Genomic DNA, 18,590 nt, shown 5'->3' on the forward strand with positions numbered 1-18,590 from the left:
TGTGTGTGTGTGTGTTTATTTATCAATATTTTCATATAGAATATTTGTATCTTTTTGCATTTACGATCTTGTAATAGAATTCAACAGTGAAATCTTTACCTCAGAGCATGTATAAAATATGTATATATTATATTATTGATAGTCTTCGAAGTTTTAATAATTAGTACTTGACAATTAAATTATAGAATTCTTTTATATATTCGTTTAATAGATATGCTATATAATTTGTCTGGTTTTCATTTATTTTATAATGCCATAATTCGTTCGCATAAAGTGCAAATTCAACCATAAATGAATGCATCCGAACAAAGATATATCCTCGTCGTCTTGATGCCAGTTACCGAGTCTCCCTGCACCTGCAGCAATCCCGTCATCTGTTTGAGATCGGAAGAAAGAGAGTGGGAGAGAAAGGGAAAGGAGAAAAGGAGGAAAAAGATATACGAGCAGATAAATCACGCCCTTGTGCCACTTTTCCTTTCTTTTTTCCTTTTGCACTATCCACCGCCCACCTTAGTCGTCGTTCCACCATGACGATGCGTTTCCACGACGTGCCATTATTAAGACGCAGGGCGCCGCGACGCGACGTCTTGCTGCGTTCGCTCTACATATATAAGCACCGCTTTCAGAGAGCCCGTATCAAAAACTTATTCGATCGGTAATTTTAATTATATCCAATGGAGAGCACTCACCCGCAAAACTTGCTAATTATTTTCCATTTTCCATTTCTCGTTTATACGCCATGAATTAACTACGATTACTAACTGCCATGGGAAATCTTTGCTTTCCAAGTTGAATCTGAACGAAACAAATCAAACTTCACAATCAAAATTGTGATTTAACAAACATTCTTACAATACTTTCAGAGAGAGAAGTAATTTTATAAATCGCTCTTAATTCGCGTGCGATGAAAATTGTTCAACAAGTTGTTGTTTCAACCAATATTAGAAATGTCTGACGCGTTCTTCAGAAGTTTGAGTATCTTCGATAAAAAATAGTTAAGGAAAGAACACTGATAGTACGATATCAAGCCGATCATTTACGGTTTACGTAAGAAATATATCGAACAGAAAACAAGTGGAAACATGATATTTACAAACGGAAAACTATCTAGATGATTCTGATAATTACTATTACTGTTATGATAACTTACATTACTTTATTACATAATTAATGACAATTACGGATATGATAGTAAATGGGCGAAGATGGTTTGCATCGGAATAAAGTATAATGAGAAATCTATATATAAGTTCAAATTCATCTAAGACAAAATAATTACTATTATTAATTTCAATATTCTAAAAATAAATTAATGAGAGAGAGAGAGAGAGAGAGAGAGAGAGAGAGAGAGAGAGAGACATACTGCTAAGGACAAATTTTGTTGTCCAAAAAAGAAAATGCTGGTACACAGAAAAACTATAAAACAATATTTTTGAAAGAAAACATTTTTTATTTTAGAATGGCTAGCGCATTTGAATATTATTGCACATTGTTACGGAATATTAGCACAAACTGTATATTTTGGTGGAAAGCAATTTCAAGTCATTAATGAATCAAAGACGCGCGAGATAAAATGGGTAAGATTAGAATAAAAAGAAATTCTAGAGAGACTTTATAAATTACTGCCAGAGCGAATAATTGAGAACAAGGGAGAAAATTATTAAAGTATAGAGTTTCCGCATTTTCTCCTTTTGATAATTTTTCTACTGTATTACCATTTCTGTCCTCTTAATGTACACATTCCTTTTATTTAAATGTATACACTTCGATTGTACAAAGTGTAATATATGTATATGCGCTTTCCTTTTTTGCCCCAGATTTTACATTTCACTTGTGTGACATATTTAAAAAATATATTTATTTAAAAATCTGATATGTTATTTTTTATGATTAAAGAATTACTCATTTTTGAAATATATATTTGTCCACTCACAGTAGCTATTTTGTTCCTTCTTTCTCTTTTTGTATGCTATACGTATATTATAAATTTTACGAAGATTAGCAATCGTTATTACTTAACTGTATACCTCACAATGTCTACCAAATTTAACTGATCGACAAAATGAAGTATGAAACATAATTATAATTAGTTATTGCCACATTTCGATATTTTGCAACTCGATATAAAGGTTCCGAGTCTGGCACGTATGCACAACGAAAGCGTTATGTAATTTGAAAGCCATGCGCCGGAATTGCATGAAACTTTCAGGAAATGTTAGCAATACCGTTACGGATATAACGATGCCATTGCGGTAACCCTGGGGCGTCTCATTCCCGTATATATTCTACAAACACGAAGGGTTAAATGTGGTTTACCAATTGCGCGGTTAAATTTCTGGATACGTTTTCGAATCTCTCCGAGAAAATTACCTGTCGAAGTCAATCGTTCGTTCTTCTATACATTAACAGATTCGTTCGCAATATCGCTTGATTTTATACGATACGCGCGCGTTATACGCTTCATATTTTTCTCGATTCACTCGACAGGCGAAAGAGGGTCGACGTCGAAAAGTATATAGGGATCATTAATTGCATGTCAATATTTCATTTTAAATCTAGAGCATAAAACAAATTTTTTATATTGTACCATCATAGATTATTTTACTCTTTAATTTGTGACAAATAACAGAAAATGCTCGAAGCGTTTCGCTGTCAATAAAAAGTAAATATTCTATATGATACAAAAATTATTTGGTTATTTTTATTAGTAATATAATAAAAAGAGTGTATGAATGTGAAAGAGTATAAATCTTTTCTACTTAAAGCGACATTTTCAAATAACAAGTTCGAAAATTGACAAAATCTTTTTTATGTTTTAAGTTTATATGCTTTCTGATAACATTGTACTGTACACGTATCGATTTATTCATTTCTTTCAGCATCCATCAAAATGTGAATAAAAACACAATATTTTACTTAAAAAAATATAATTTTCATGCTTTAGAAAAAGTTTATTTAACTTTATAACTTTAACTTCAATAATTTTTTATTTTTCCAATAGAATCTTTTTTACTCGTGCTTTGATAAATCACTACTGCAATGCACTTGATTCTGATTAATGATGTACAAAATTTATGTAATCAAAAGCTATACAAAACGGCTATACTATTAACCATTATTCAACTTGAAAATTATTTTCTTTAAAATCAAAACTTGCATAAGAAATCATTACAATATACGTAAAGCATAGAGAGAATTACATTTTCATTTTGAAACCTCTCTCGATTTATTCATTAAAGTTTCGACATGCAATTAAGAGTCAACCTGTGTGTTTTGAAACTTATGAGCTTACCTTGATCGTGAATTGTCTGCAGAGCGGCTTGTAGGCATTTGTGCCGCAAACGAGAAAACGATCAGGGCCCTGCCTACCGAACACTCGCACGTAGTTCTGGCACTCGTCGTCGCTGCGGCCCTTCAAGTAACAAAGCTCGCGATGCGCCTCGGTGCTGGACCATTGCAATCTCTGAAACAGGTAAGATCGAGCAAACATTACTATCTCAGGTCCTGGCTGACTTTGCGTCACGTAGACCGCAAAGTACGCAAGTTTGTATAACAAAAGCCGATTAGAGGTCAGCTAAAGATTAATACTCTTGCATGAAAATTGAGTCTTAACGGATCTCAATCCCCTTGCTTTCAATAAGAGAGAAGGAGACATATCGATTCGGAGAATATCACCACTATCTCATGCTTTCACGCGAGGCAGAGACTAGTTTTAATAATTCCCTCGTATCGCATTAATTTTGCGAGTTACGCGCTTCGTTCGGCAGATTTAAAGCCGGATCTGCGAAAAATGTAAAGTCGTCTTAACGTTAAAGTCGACTTTAAGGTATAATTTATATCGCGTGAGCTGTACGTGTTAGAGAATTAAATGTAATGCGACGTTAAATCTTTTTGAATTCTCGCAATCTCGGCGGAATAAATGAGTAGCGTCGTGAATGGTTGAGTCTTAATCCGATGACAACATTCTCGTGATAATAACGATATACCTGGGAGGAGGGGAGAGGAGGCTCTTTGTCATTGATATACACATTACTATTCCGACTAAGAGAATAATAATACATTGTATTATTAGTCCTTACATTGATATAGGGACGAATAATAATCCGTTTAACGGTAAGGCAGTTATGTTTCTGAGACTCGATCTGCATCATTTCAAGTCATATATTCTCATCTTATATACGAATACTTCTTAGATAGGATAAACAATAAACAAATCTTACAAAAAAAAACTATAAACACTTTATACAATAAACTATGATTACCTATATTCGAAAAGATAAAAAGCTTGAGATAATCGGATTTTTAGATTTTATAGTTGAATTATAAAATAAATCTTAGTAAATATAAAATTTTGCATGTGCTCAGATAAAATTCAAATTTTAAAGAAAATAAATACACAAACAAACACAACACAAAACAACACACAACACAACACACAACACACGCACAACTCTTAGGATTAATTTAACGATTATATATGTTTCTAAACAGTAATATGTATCTATCATATTATATATACAGTACAACCTCGATATATATACATATTTTTCTCACATTTTATATTAATCTGTTAATTTAGTGCATTCTCGTGATTGTTGAAATTTTGTTCTTTATTAGTAAATAATTTTCGAATACATTTACATATTATGCTTATTTATTAGTAAAATATTTTTAAATATATTTAGATATTATGCTTTATTAAAAAGAACATTTGTAGGGAGCAGTCTTAGCTTGTTTGTTCATATTATCCATCAAGAAATATAATTTAACAACTTTCTTATATATTAATTCTTGCAGCTCTGTGTCAGATATCTCATTGTCAATATATTGAGTTGTTTTCAAAGGTTTCTGTCATTGAGTAGATGGACCAGAGACTCTAGATATAAACTTATCCATTTTAATCAGTAGTTGATCCATCTTAACATGTAATTCAACAGCTTTCTCTAAGCTACTTTTTGTAGCTCTTTTTGTATGTCAAGTATCTTAGCACACTCAGTTGTTTTTAATGATTTCTGTTGTCGAATATATGGATCAGAAACTTTAGTAGATATAGGCTCACCTTCTTCTTCAGACTCATAATAAACATTTGATGAAGGTTGTTTATCATCAACCTTATCTTTAATCAGTTGATCCATCTTGACATGTAATTCAACAATTTTCTCATGTAGTTTTTTTTTGTAGCTCTTCTTGTGTGTTATAGATATCTCAGTATACTCAGTTTTCAATCGTTTCTATCATTGAGTAAATGGATCAGAGACTCTAGTAGGCTTATTTTCTTCTTCAGACTAGTAAGAAATATCTGATGAGAGTTGTTCATTATCAGCCATGTCTTTAATCAGTTGATTTATGATAGAAATCTGTGATTTATGTAGACGAATTACTTTCTGATAATGTGTGTGTTTATAATTAAATGTATACGTAGGGACTGAGAATATTGCTACACCAGAATATAAGCGATAACACAACTCCCAAAATGCTGATTTAATTATTGTAGAATAATTAATAACTGGTAAAATAAATTTATTTTATGATACATGGATCTGAATAAATATATGGAATACTTTTAAAACGATTATGTTTTATTGTTGTGTCTTTTAATCAATATTATATATGTGTATAATATACTTCTGTGCGATTTACTTACGTCGAGCTGTGGATACCTATGGTTCCAGATACGCTCTGAGATGCAGACTTTTCTGTTCTAACAAAATAATACACTATTTGCTGCTATGAGATATTTCTAACGAATTTCTAATTTGTTATCAGGGCAACCATCGAACATAGGTAGCTAGCGTGCGGGCTATTCAAATACAAAAATTAATGGAACGTTTATATAAGCCTGGAATTAAGCCTGGAACATAACCTCGGTATTCAGTGCTTCATTATATACGTCAGAAAAAAATATATTCATTAATTATTTATTTTATTTGATAAATAATTAATTTCAAGTACTACATACGATACAATCGATTTTAAAGAAAAATTCAGTGACATCTGGATAATAAGACAAATTAATTTAAAATTTAATTATTGTATTACTATCGTAATGTGTATTACTGTGTAACTTTTTGCACATAAAAAATTAGACTAAAAAAATTGATATGCATTAATAGCAAAAAAATGTACTTAGTCAATTTAAAATTAAATTAAAATTATATAATAAGTTATCATTGTAATAAGGAACGTAAATTTTCTTTGTCTTTTACAAACGCATAGAATGTTGACCAAAATAAAAACAAATAATTTTGATTTAACCAACTAAACAATCACTATAATACAAATAATCATTAATTTTCTGTATGATAAAAAAATTTAATTAACGCATAAATTATTTTCGCGAAACCATTAAAAGCATAGATTATCCAATGGAAAAAGAAAATGTGACAGTACACGTGATTCGGGAAAGAATAGAAAATAGAGCACTGAATTATTTCAAGGAAAGAATCAACGGGAAAAGGTTAGACGCAATTCTAATTATATGATATTATATATTATACAGTTTAAAAAATCAAATGTTGCTTGCCGTGACTCGGTCTCCTTGTTTAAACCGAGCGTTTCATGGCCTCAAGGCAACGTTGAGAGACACGGAGTGTACGCGAAACAACAAGAAGGTGAGGATTGGCGAGAAGGTAAAATAGGTAGGGAAGGTAGGTTACGACAGGAGCTACAGCTGCATACTGCCGAGCAGAAATCCTTGAACAAGCTATATTCAGCTCCTTCGCCAGCGCTACGTACGTTATATCTTTACGACGTCTCATGGCCGACCGGGAAATTCCAGTTTCCTCGATAATTTCGGCTGGTCACGCCTCAACGAAACGTGCACGTTTAAGCCGCGTAGGTATTCTCACAAAGAATTTCCTCTCGTCGACGCTTTTTTTTTAGAATGCGAACTTTCCGCTGACCTCTCTTTATCCCGATTGATAAGTTATATCAACGGAAATGCATTTTTCACATAGTCGGAATGTCTAAGAGGTATATTGCCAATGATGTTCGAAGAATTTTTAATGTTCATGAGATTACTTTAAAAACATTCTAGTTTTTTAAATATTTCATTTCAAATATCTTTCCAATTATCATAATGATTTAATTTTATCATATTGTGTATGATTTTTTTAGCCGATGGATTGTGATAGATTTTATTGAATATAACGAATTAGATAGTAATTCGAAGCGATAGCTCGATCGGGAAATTGGGTAACGAGGATACATTTAGCGCGATAGAGAAATCGAATTATGATTCGGAGAGGCAAATTATCTTCGAACGCTTGTCGTTATTCAAATGGATAAAATTCTAAATCTAATTTCGCTTAATCAATAAAATTCCTAAAATAACGAAATATATATTTTATATATTAAATAAAATAGGATAAATCATTTTCTTCTTTTAACATTTTTGTATATATAATATTTCTGAAAGATGAAAAATAATAATATAAAATACGTACATTAAAGATAAACCAAAATATCTATTTTTGTAAATAAAAAATTATATCGTAAAAAAGTTCAATAAAAGATACAATTCCTCGTGAAAAACTGTAGAACAAAATATTTTCATGTAAAATTTTATTTTAAAAAATAATTTCGGAACATTAATTATATATTCATGTTTTTTAAGTCTTGAATAAATGTCAACAAAATTATTTGTCATACATCATCAAATTTCAACAGCAATAATCAATATGTAAACAAAGAAATATAAAACAATTCACAATGGAGAACAATTGTTTTATGAAATTATTTTTGTTTTGTACTTTTACTTTAAATCTTTAAAGGCTTTTTTTGCTTTGAATTTTTTTCTAAAATAGAATTGCATTCAATTTTATTGACGTTTTAGACTATAATCAACTGGAAAAATGTTAGTTTGGAATTGTGTGGAAGGAATACAATTTTTTGAATAGAAATGTTTCAGTAAACATACGTTTGAAATGATATTTCAAAAAATTGTTGCTAGAAAACGTTACACATATCGAGCTACTGTCGTGTGATTACACTTTATGTCACAATCTCTTTTTGCAAATATCGAAAATCCATCAATTAACTTTTCTCGAACCATCGCACCAATATCAAGATAAATTGAGTGTCCAATACTGCTGTTGCCTTTTAAAGAATCGACTAATTCGCAACATAAATTAATAGCCGTCCGCTATGCGATTCTTAATTAATTTCTGGATCCTAAATGATTTCTTGCCACAGCGCCCGGTAACGACGGCAAAGGAACCAATTAAGAAGCCGAACGGTATTTCGGGTATGGGTGTGATTTAGGGAACAGCCGCGTGATGTATTCCGCTTTTTGTCCTAATTAGAATACGTCTCTGCGAATCATCCGGCCGTCGCCGTCGCCGTCAGTTCTAGGACTATGGTGCGAGCGGAAGCAGAAACAGCACGGCGAGTTACAACCGACTGAAAACTTTCAACCGCAAAATCGTACTGCATATTCATCGAGTAATATGATTTCGCCCGTTTCGAGCCTGCCAGTGGTAGCCGATTTTACGCTTTAACCCGCGAATAAATTCGACTTCGGGACATCATACCGGTACGGCGCGGCGGCGCAATGTGGTGCCGCGAGAACTTCCCATGATTTTTTCTTCCCTTTGTTCGCGGACTTGATTCGGATATTCCGACTGGATCCTGTCAGTGTAACTTTCAGACGAGGAGGTGGTGAAGAAGATGCGGGAAAAGAGAAGATCTAACAGGGAAGTGTGCTTATCCAGGAATAAACGGAAAGGAAAGATTCGCGACTCTCCTTTATATTCGTTTTTCTACAGAATTAAGTAATCCGCTTTTTGCAATCAATCAAAGTTCTTTTCAAACCGAGAAGTTTTAATTAAAACGCATGATATTGGACAAATTAAAGTGTCTGACATGTATACTTTATAATAGTCCTGCTAATCCTGCATCGGAATTTTATTAACTATTTAGTAGAATATATTTTTAGCAGAAACATATCTGAATTGTTCGATTTATTTTGCTCACGGATCGATATCTTGGAACAATGCACAAGATGTGACGAGCATTAACCTGTATTAAGTTATTTAAGATTATTTCAAGTCGACACAGCAAGAAGATACGTGGTATTAACTAATAAACTGTCTCTTTTTAGTAGATTTTATATAATTAAACAATAAAACCAACTTATAATCAAATAAGAAATACAATTTCAAGCAAAAGCTACTGGAAACATGTATTTTATACAAACTGTAGTACCTATATCAATTTTATTATTTCAGATAGATATTAATATATTGGAGATAATTATTATAATATTTAATATTAAAGAATATTAAATATAAAATTACAGCTTAAAGCTCGTTTATTAATATGTCTATATAGTAAGTCTATATGTGGACTTTTTTTATTGTTTTTCAAACGAAATCCTGGAGTATATCGTCAGCATCCTAAATTGTGTAAAAAACATTTACGGTTAAGTAATCCGAAAGTTTTTAGCGAAGCACAATTTAAACATCTCTTTTAGCCGAAATACCAAGAAACGAGATAGGGAGTAATTCAAGGGTATTGTGCCAAGGAAGTATGTCGAAGTGCCGTGAAACATTTGTACTTCCGCAGTAAGTAGAATATACGTGTTTCTAACTGCAATCTGTTTTACACGGCCAAAACTGCGAATAAATTCGGTTATATAGGCATCAGTCGTAGGCATTTCGTAAAAACTTTTTCGCGGCACGCCAACAAGTTGCTTTACCTCCTCAACTTTGATAAAAAAAAATGGCACATCGATAACGACCAAATACGGTCATACAAGAGCAAAACGAATATACTTATTAGTATAAAATTTGTATCTCAACAAAAAATTAATATTTTTAAACTCATTTTTTAAATATATTGTTTAAAATGTTGTAATTAAAACTTTTAATTCACAGCAAATTAAATTGTCAAAATAAATTATTAACAGCACAATTGCACGCTAAAGACACGCTACAGTTTCCGACCCCATCACTTTGGCGTCCCTCCTTAAGTCATATTTAACTGCCATTGTTGATCGATTTAATACTGTTATTATAATCTGAGACAAATGCAGGCAAATGTGTTGAATAATGAATAACAAGAAACGAATAATAAATTATATAGCACGTGACGCCCGATAATACATCATTCTATGCGCCGCGTCGCGTCGAAGTAACTTACATTTGTCCCGTTTGAATTACATTACAAAGTTTGGAATTTATAGACACCGCTAATGCTCGCGAGTCCTCACCACTGACCGCCCTTTTCCGACATATTGCGCTTTATTTATAACTTCACTGACCGTCATTAGTATGCAAATTTACATGTAATAGATTAAAATTCAAGTAACAACTTCTAGTTTAATTATCACACGTTATACGTTTATGTCTTTTTATTACATATATATATCTACTATGTACATGACGAAAGAATTTTAAATAATGATAATTAGTCAAACAAATATTCTAAAAATTCAGTATATTCTAAAAATTCAATTGTAATCTTATATAGAAGTAACACGAAAAGTTATAAAATCATTGCATATTTCTAAAATTAAACTAACATAATTAATTTTTAATTAAAATCTCTAGAACGACATTCAGAAAATTTAATGATTAATTTTTTAATTTATTAATAGAAAATTCGTTATTTTTAGAATAAAATGGTTTGAACTTTAAAGTAATAATTTTTATTTCAAATTTTCAGTTTTAGTTTTCTATTTCTCTCTTTCTCAAATAATAAATTATCAATTATATAATCCTAAAATTAACCTGAAATTTTTAAAAAATAAAAACAATGAACAGTTTAATTAAAATCCTTCTATGTTAAATTTATTTCTAATTCAGTCCTTTTTCATGAGCTCTTGATGATGATCACGCGCAAATGGTAATTTCAATAACGGATTTTTAAACGTCCATTAACCCGCATACCATTACTACCTCCATTGCTATTGTGCCCAGAATGAAGTCAGACAAGTGTAATTTCGCAGACTGGGACGCCGAGCTGCGTCAGCCGACTCTCTTTTCAATTTTCCGCCGTGCCGGCGGCGGAGACGGTTTTGCTTTAACCCGCGGATTAACCGGCGAGCGGTTGTCGTTTGCCGTACAGTAGCGAGTATATATTGCACGAGTTGGTATTTAATCTAATAACGCGGTTGAAACAGAGCACTCTTGGTCTTTTCTTACTGTATGCCGCACCTTCGAGATATTCTTGTTCTGCAAGACAAAGAGTCGCGCTGCACTTTTCTATTTTTGTACCCTAGAAATGCAGTCTCTCATATTATTACATTTCCTTTTTATAATAAATTATTGTCAGTATATATATGTATCATAGATTGTCAATTCCTTCGTGAAATTTTATTCGGAAATTAAAAGAGATATCTATTAAAAATATTTAACTAAAAAATATACTATTTTAAGAGATAATGAAATAATTACTGTTTCTAAATATGTAATTAAAAACGCCGCTCTATAGGACACGTATAAGTATAAAAGACGATATTATTCATAATAAAGTTTCATTATAAAAACAACTTTGAAAATCGCTTTTTTTATTTATTACAATTAAATAACGCAGAAAATTTATTAAGATATCTATATTTTGCTTTCTATTCTATATTACTTTCATTAAAGTTCAATATTAGACACAGTTTTATGAGCACTTCATAATATAAATCCTTTGTATTATAGGTAATTACTGCTTGCCAATTATTTGCCTTTTGTTTTACAATGTTATTGTTAATACTGTTATACGTACATAAAAGCCTGAAAAGTTTCCACTTACAAAAAATACAATATATAATCGTAAGTACATAATTAATATCTCTTTTTATCTCTTCATATTTAGCTTTTTCAAAATTACCATCGTCACTTGTCGTTTAAATAACATATAAGTTTTGCACTTTTCGAATATTCTTAAACTAACTATTATTAAACGGATTAATAATAGTTGTACTTAAAATAATTTATAGACATTACTATACTGCGCTTTCTATATGCTTAATTTTATTATCATTTACATTATTAGTTATCAACAAAATTCTCTGTCAATTTAAAAATTTATGACACTTTTCTTTCTTTTATGTATAGAATTTTTTTATGTAAAATGATTGGAAATGTTCTTTGAAATAGCTTCCATAGACAATTTGAAGATGTTTTTTTTCTTTGTGAAAATGTCAAAGCGAGTCTATTCTTCTATCAGATGTGTTATTCTATAAAACGACTCATTCGCGACGATGGTATTCTCCTTGAGAATTTATTTTCTTCTAAAGGAAGAACGAAAAACAATTCACTTTTTTCAATGTTCCAAACCAGCGGAAGACGTCAGCTGGTGGGTGACACCTTCTACCCGATGGTTAAATTTGCTATGGTCATCACGCGTCTTGCCATGAAAGTTTTTCCAGTGTTCGACAAGTTTCCGCCCTATAGTTTCGATTAAACTTTCCTAATTCTAACGTAAGACTAGACTCCTATAGGAGCAAACTTGAGCACACGAAAATAACGATATGAAACGTTTGAACTTGTTGAAATTGATTGTACACATCGTTCGACATACAAAAGAGAGACATCTAACAAAAGTTTGATCTTTATCGAACAATAAGTATCTTAATATTAAATTTTATAATTAATATAGAATTATATTATTATATCAAATAATATTTTTATTATCAGATATGTAAATTATATTTTAGTATTAAAAATTCGATTTCATAGAGAGAGAGAGAGAGAGAGAGAGAGAGAGAGAGAGAGAGAGAAAGTAACTGAAACATAGGCATCTAAACACATAATTGGAATAAGTATGCATGTTACAGACTTTTTTTATAAATTGTTCACAAACTTAGAATAATTTCAGAACGTAATTGTAATAATAATATTACAGTTGTATTTAAAATGTAATGAGTACTGTACCGGAATTTATTATTCTGCGATAATACTCACAGCAACATTATTATCACCAGTTAATATATCATGCAATAGAATGTGCTGTAACTTGAGTAGGAAACTTCGATATTTAATAAAGTACAAACTATTCTCGACTCTATAAATAATCGTAAAAAAATTTTGATTCTTTATTTTATACATTATTTTTGAAGTATTAATGAATTGTATATATAATCGTGGCGGCGTTGTAGTAGCTCCTACATGCATTATATAAATAGTACAGCACGAGAATTATATCGAGCAGTGTAGTAACAGTAACAATATTTATAGCTGCAAATAAAGTTATAATTTATGCTATAATGCGAATAAAATGTTTTTCAATATTAGTGAATACAAAGAAAATGCATAAAATTCGAATAGTATAACGCGGACAATTAATATTGAAATATTGCACAGAAAGATCTTTTTTGTATAAATATTGGACACTCACTATTTTAGATGTTGTTATACAATATATTTGCCCTAAAAATAAATGTTAAATACAAAATGCAGCTTTTTATAGGATATAGGATCGATAAAAATTTATAATAACTTTTTTGTTTCTAATATTAAATTGAGACCAATAGGTATTAAAAAATCACAATTTAATTTTAGATTTATATTATAATATTTATTATGTTTAAACAATGTTATAGTTAGACTTGAATGAATTAATACAATTAATGAAGATTTACATAATAAGAGCATATAATCTTCTTCTTTATTTAGCTTACAATCAATATTATTTTCATTGATTTAAGATTTTCTCTCGTCTCCTCTCTCTCTCTCTCTCTCTCTCTCTCTCAAGTACTATGTTATGCTTTTACAAAATTCTAGTACCATTCGTGAATACGATACAAAATACAACAAGCACACATTGTGGTAATACGCTGGCTCGGTGTAATACGCTAAACCGTATACGGCAGAACCAGCATGAGCCAGAATATGCACATATGCAATTGAGTGTGCAAGCGAACAACAGAACGTAGATACAATCCACCAATACAGGAAAAGATACTCCCTTTTTCTAATTTAATCTCTACTCGCGAGTAGCCGATAAAACAGACCGATTTTTCAATTTCACGAAAGGAATCGAATTCGTGACTGCTACGCGAAGCAGAGCTGCGCTACATTTTCCGAGCAAACGTGCGTTTTTCTTCTAGAAATCTATAATTGAATTGGCTAGGCTATCGAAGAATACGCGCACCAATGTTATTACTAAAAGTCAGAAAAATTAATGATTATTGTTATTTATTTTTTGTTTAAAAAATGCTACGTTAAATTCACAAATATATGTATAACAAAATAGTTTCTAGCAAATCCTTTCTACAACGATTACATATTTTATATATAGTTTTATTAATAAAATTATTTTATAGAAAATAAAACATCAATTTTATTATCATATATTAATTAATAATATTTATTAGAAATATTTATACAACTTAAAACTCTATCGATGTAAAATAATTGAGTTACCATGACATTCTGTTTAGTAAATTTAAATATGGTTTTCATTTAAATATGGTATCCATTTACTAAATTTTTCGTTTGTGGCACACATGCCAGTTCGCAAAATAATGAAAGATATAATTCAAAAATTTTACAAATAAATAATATTACGGACAATATTTTCTGGTTTACTATATAGCACAAAAAACTTTTGTGAATTGTGTATCAGTAGACAGAGAGCTAGAGACGTCTGGGGGAATTAATTATTTTATCATGCATAATTAAATATATGAAAAAAATTTCACTTGTTTATATTTGTTGTAATAAATTTACAAAAATGCTCGTTATTAATAAAATATTTTAGAATTTTACAATTCTAAAAAAAATTTCTCTATTTGGTGAATAAATGTAAGAAAAAACTAAGATGCTTTATTATAACGTCTTACTATATATGCGTCATTTCTTTAATATTATCGAATTGATATCTTACTTTTTATGAAAGATTAAACTCTTTAATACCAAAGTATACGCTAGAGGCAACCCTTTAGTGGTGAGACTCCGACAAGATTAACTGACAGACATTTCCCTTCATAAGTACCTAAAAACCTTACAGGAAGATACAGAGGCAGAGTATATCTGTACTCATATTTCCGAAAAAAGAAAAATAAAAAGAGCGAGAGACAAAGCACATATGTGCCAAGTGCGACGTTGGCTTATGTGCAGTACCATGTTTTTCATAATACATTACAAAGACATTTTTAAAAAATATCTCATGCGTGTGTGTTAGTAAATAATAGTTATTACAGTCTTATCAATTTCATATTTGAGAAGAATCTATATATATTCTTGTTTTTATTGAAGTATATAATACTGGAGTAATTGCATATACTGCAATATCCGCTTTTCGCTTCCTTTACATTCATAGAAGTTTTGAAAAAAATATAGAGTGCTGCAACAAATTAAAAATTTCTTTTCTTTAAACTGCAAAAATCTGAAAAACTGTAAAAAAGTTAAAATAGATGCTATTTTAAGTTTGGGGAAAGATTCGAAGAAGTTTAAATGACGAATAAAATTAGTGGCAGATAAAATTACATTAATATCTAAACATTAATCGAATTGACGCAATTCTTCGTTCGATAAGGACTCGACGGACCTCGAATAAACATGGCACGGCATAAATAGCGTCCAGAAAAGTGTTTCAGGTGTTTTAAACCGTTCCTATTTCGAAGCAAGCGGTGCGGTTTGGAGTGCGACACTTGAGACTCGTTATTTCACATTGCGTTGCGCCATCATCGCGCGCGCGAGCTGACATGAGATGCTTGAGGGTACGCGAGAGAGTGCACTCTTACGCTCGTATTCGTGTTCGCTTGATATCTCCCTAACGAACGTTTAAACTGCGAACATACACAATTCCAACATATCCTGCATCCGGAAAATGAGCGTAGCTGCTCACACTGACTGACTGACTTACTGACATACACATATAGACACACGCAATTAGACGCATATCGACATATGCTTTTTTAGTCTTCAGATTAATCGACTGTTGGAATGCCTTGAAAGTATCAGATGTTGTTTCCATCATAGATTTTCTGGCATATTTGTTTGTCTCAATAAGAATATCAATACATCTATCTTATCAAATAACTGATGATAAATAGAAAAGTATAATAGTTTTATAAATATGTTTTTAGATATATATATATATTTCTACAAAAAAATTATATTTAAGTTGATCAAGAAGGAAATATCTGTAGTTTTGAAACACTGTGTAGCGTGCAGAGCAAAGTTAATACTCTTACGACGTGTGCATAGCCGAGTAATCCGGCCTTTATGAATGACGCAGGTGTCGTCTTGCGGCGATGCACAATGTGCGATCATAAAGGGAGTACTCTTCTGCCTGATGGATCTTTCGAAATTTCAGTATCTTGAAAACGAGTACCTCGAGAGCTCTCGCGCTCTGGTACATCGCGTGTTTCTTTATTGTCGACGTTGATTTTCAAGCTCTATTCAACAGTCGGATTGGGGTTACAATGGGCCAAATCTCTTAGGAGAGCGATATTGTGTCGAGAATTTGCTGACATACATTTTCCTCTCTAATTTTCTATTTTACATTACATCGTTAGTTTCATTTCACATTGTAGTGTTTAGAGTGCGAATATCATCTGTACCACTCAATGAGGAAACTTTGCATTAATGTACTATAACGATTTCTTTAAATATTAATAAAACTAATAACAAAATGGGACTGACACGATTCTACGCGCTTTTAGTCTTCTACAAATTACAAATGATATATTTGATATAAACATAGATAAATAATTCCAAACTAAAAATCTAAATTTTATAAAGGAGAGTAAGAAAATAAAATGTATCATTTACTAACAATACGCAATACATAAGAAAGATAATAAAATTGGCTACTATTTTATCGTAATGATTAAAAAAGACCAACTTAAAGACAAGATATTTAAACTTCAAAGATATGTGGTCGGCTATATTTTTAAATAATGTCGGTACGATCGTACGAATTCTTTTTCCAGGCGTTCCAACGTGAGATATACCGCAGCCTTCCCGTCGTCTCGACTTGAAAAAGGTGTATGTGCGTATTATCCCCATACCGCGGTTTTCCCTTAACAGTAGACATAGTGGCGCCTTTACCAGCCATTATTTTCTACGTAGCCAGGAAAAGGTAGGAGCTTTTGCAGTGCTCACAATAGAGTTAACACGCGGCGGAAAGGTCCCTCAAATAACACTTTGAAAACAAGCTTTCTATCGTATCTATGCTTTCAGGGAACAGCGGCTGCGTATTTGTGCGCGTCATTGGGTAATATTTGTACACGAACGTTGGTTGACACTACATCCTCGAAACTTTTCTCACTTATACGTATACATGTAAAGAATAGAATAGAATATTTGTTTGACCAAATATTTCATGGATATACTATACACAGGTATACATTCATGTATAGTAATTTAATCTCGCAAAAATACAATTATAATATTTAATACAAAATATCTAAATTTTATAAAATATGATATTTATGCATTTATTAATTCTTATTTCAAATGAATGACACAACCGATACAGACTAAAATATAGTAAAAATATCAAAAATATGAGAAAAAAATACATTTATATGAAAAACTTTGTTTATAAAGAAATCAAAAGTATGTGACAAAAAGTATGCAAGCTCAAAATAAAGAAACAATAGTACAAATTTTTCAATTTCGAAACTGGATGTATTTTCTAAAGCACGAATAGAAAAGTAATAAAAATATATTACTCTGTATCTATTTATGACTTTCTTTTTATATAGAATTAATAATGACTATTGTAATTTATGTTATAAAATAATTTATTAATCAGTGTATAATATTGGTTTATTTTATATAAAAATATATTGAGACGATTTTTTCATTGCAATCATTGACCAAGAATATATCGAGGGCGTATAAATAATATGCAGCTTCAAATTGCAAATTTAAATATAATCATTCATATACATATAAATAGTTTCATTATAAATAACAATATTGCGCAATCGTTTATTTATCTTTTAATATATTGTAAAATTTATATTATTAATATGTTTTTTATGAACATTTTTTCTTCTTTCATATTCTGAAAGAGAAAAAATTTCAAAATTAACGGTTTCAAAAATCAATTTGACAATAATGAAATTCCGTTATATATGTATGTAGTAAGAATATATTAACATAGGTCACGTATATACACTCTAATTCAACCCTAACAAGGTCTCGCCTATTGAGGCCAACATTCCAAAAATTCTTCAAAGTCCAACTAAAGAATTCGATGCCGCTACAAGGCAAAATTAAATTTTAAGCACCCGACAACCCGATACCGATAGCACAACGGATCCGTTGATTCGCGCAACACATACGGGGTCTGCATAACAAAAGACGATCCAACGTTACGAAAGAAGACACTTTAGCGCAACTTTCGAGCGTCACCGTATAACGGAGGTGCCCCTTCTTTCTCTCTTGCTCTCTTCTTCTTTTCCATATCTCTCTCTCTCTCTCTCTCTCTCTCTTTCTCTGTGTGTGTCTCTGTCTTTGTCTTTCTCATGTTAATATCTGTTTGAGCACGCCACGCCTCGTCCTACCGGCGCATCACACCCCCGAAGAGAAGGGATTGCCCCGCACATACCTATTATCTACCCTTTCTCTTCTCACGAGTAGACACAGAGGCGCCTTTACCGGGACACAATTTTGTGTATAGGAGGAAAAGGCTGCTGC

The 18,590-nt window shown here is 31.2% G+C and overlaps 1 protein-coding gene across 1 annotated transcript in view; it reads right to left on the reverse strand.

Moving 5' to 3' along the window:
* The window catches only part of LOC108730528 (semaphorin-1A), a 237,913-nt gene that overhangs the window by 65,833 nt on the left and 153,490 nt on the right, over positions 1–18,590 (reverse strand). Inside the window, exon 5 of the mRNA XM_018460288.1 lies at positions 3,293–3,463. Within this exon, the coding sequence (XP_018315790.1) occupies positions 3,293–3,463 (171 nt within the window). The remainder of the gene's footprint in view (positions 1–3,292; positions 3,464–18,590) is intronic.

This window comes from Mycetomoellerius zeteki, unplaced genomic scaffold, assembly GCF_001594055.1.
Source record: "Mycetomoellerius zeteki isolate Tzet28-1 unplaced genomic scaffold, Tzet1.0 scaffold93, whole genome shotgun sequence".
NCBI lineage: Eukaryota > Metazoa > Arthropoda > Insecta > Hymenoptera > Formicidae > Mycetomoellerius > Mycetomoellerius zeteki.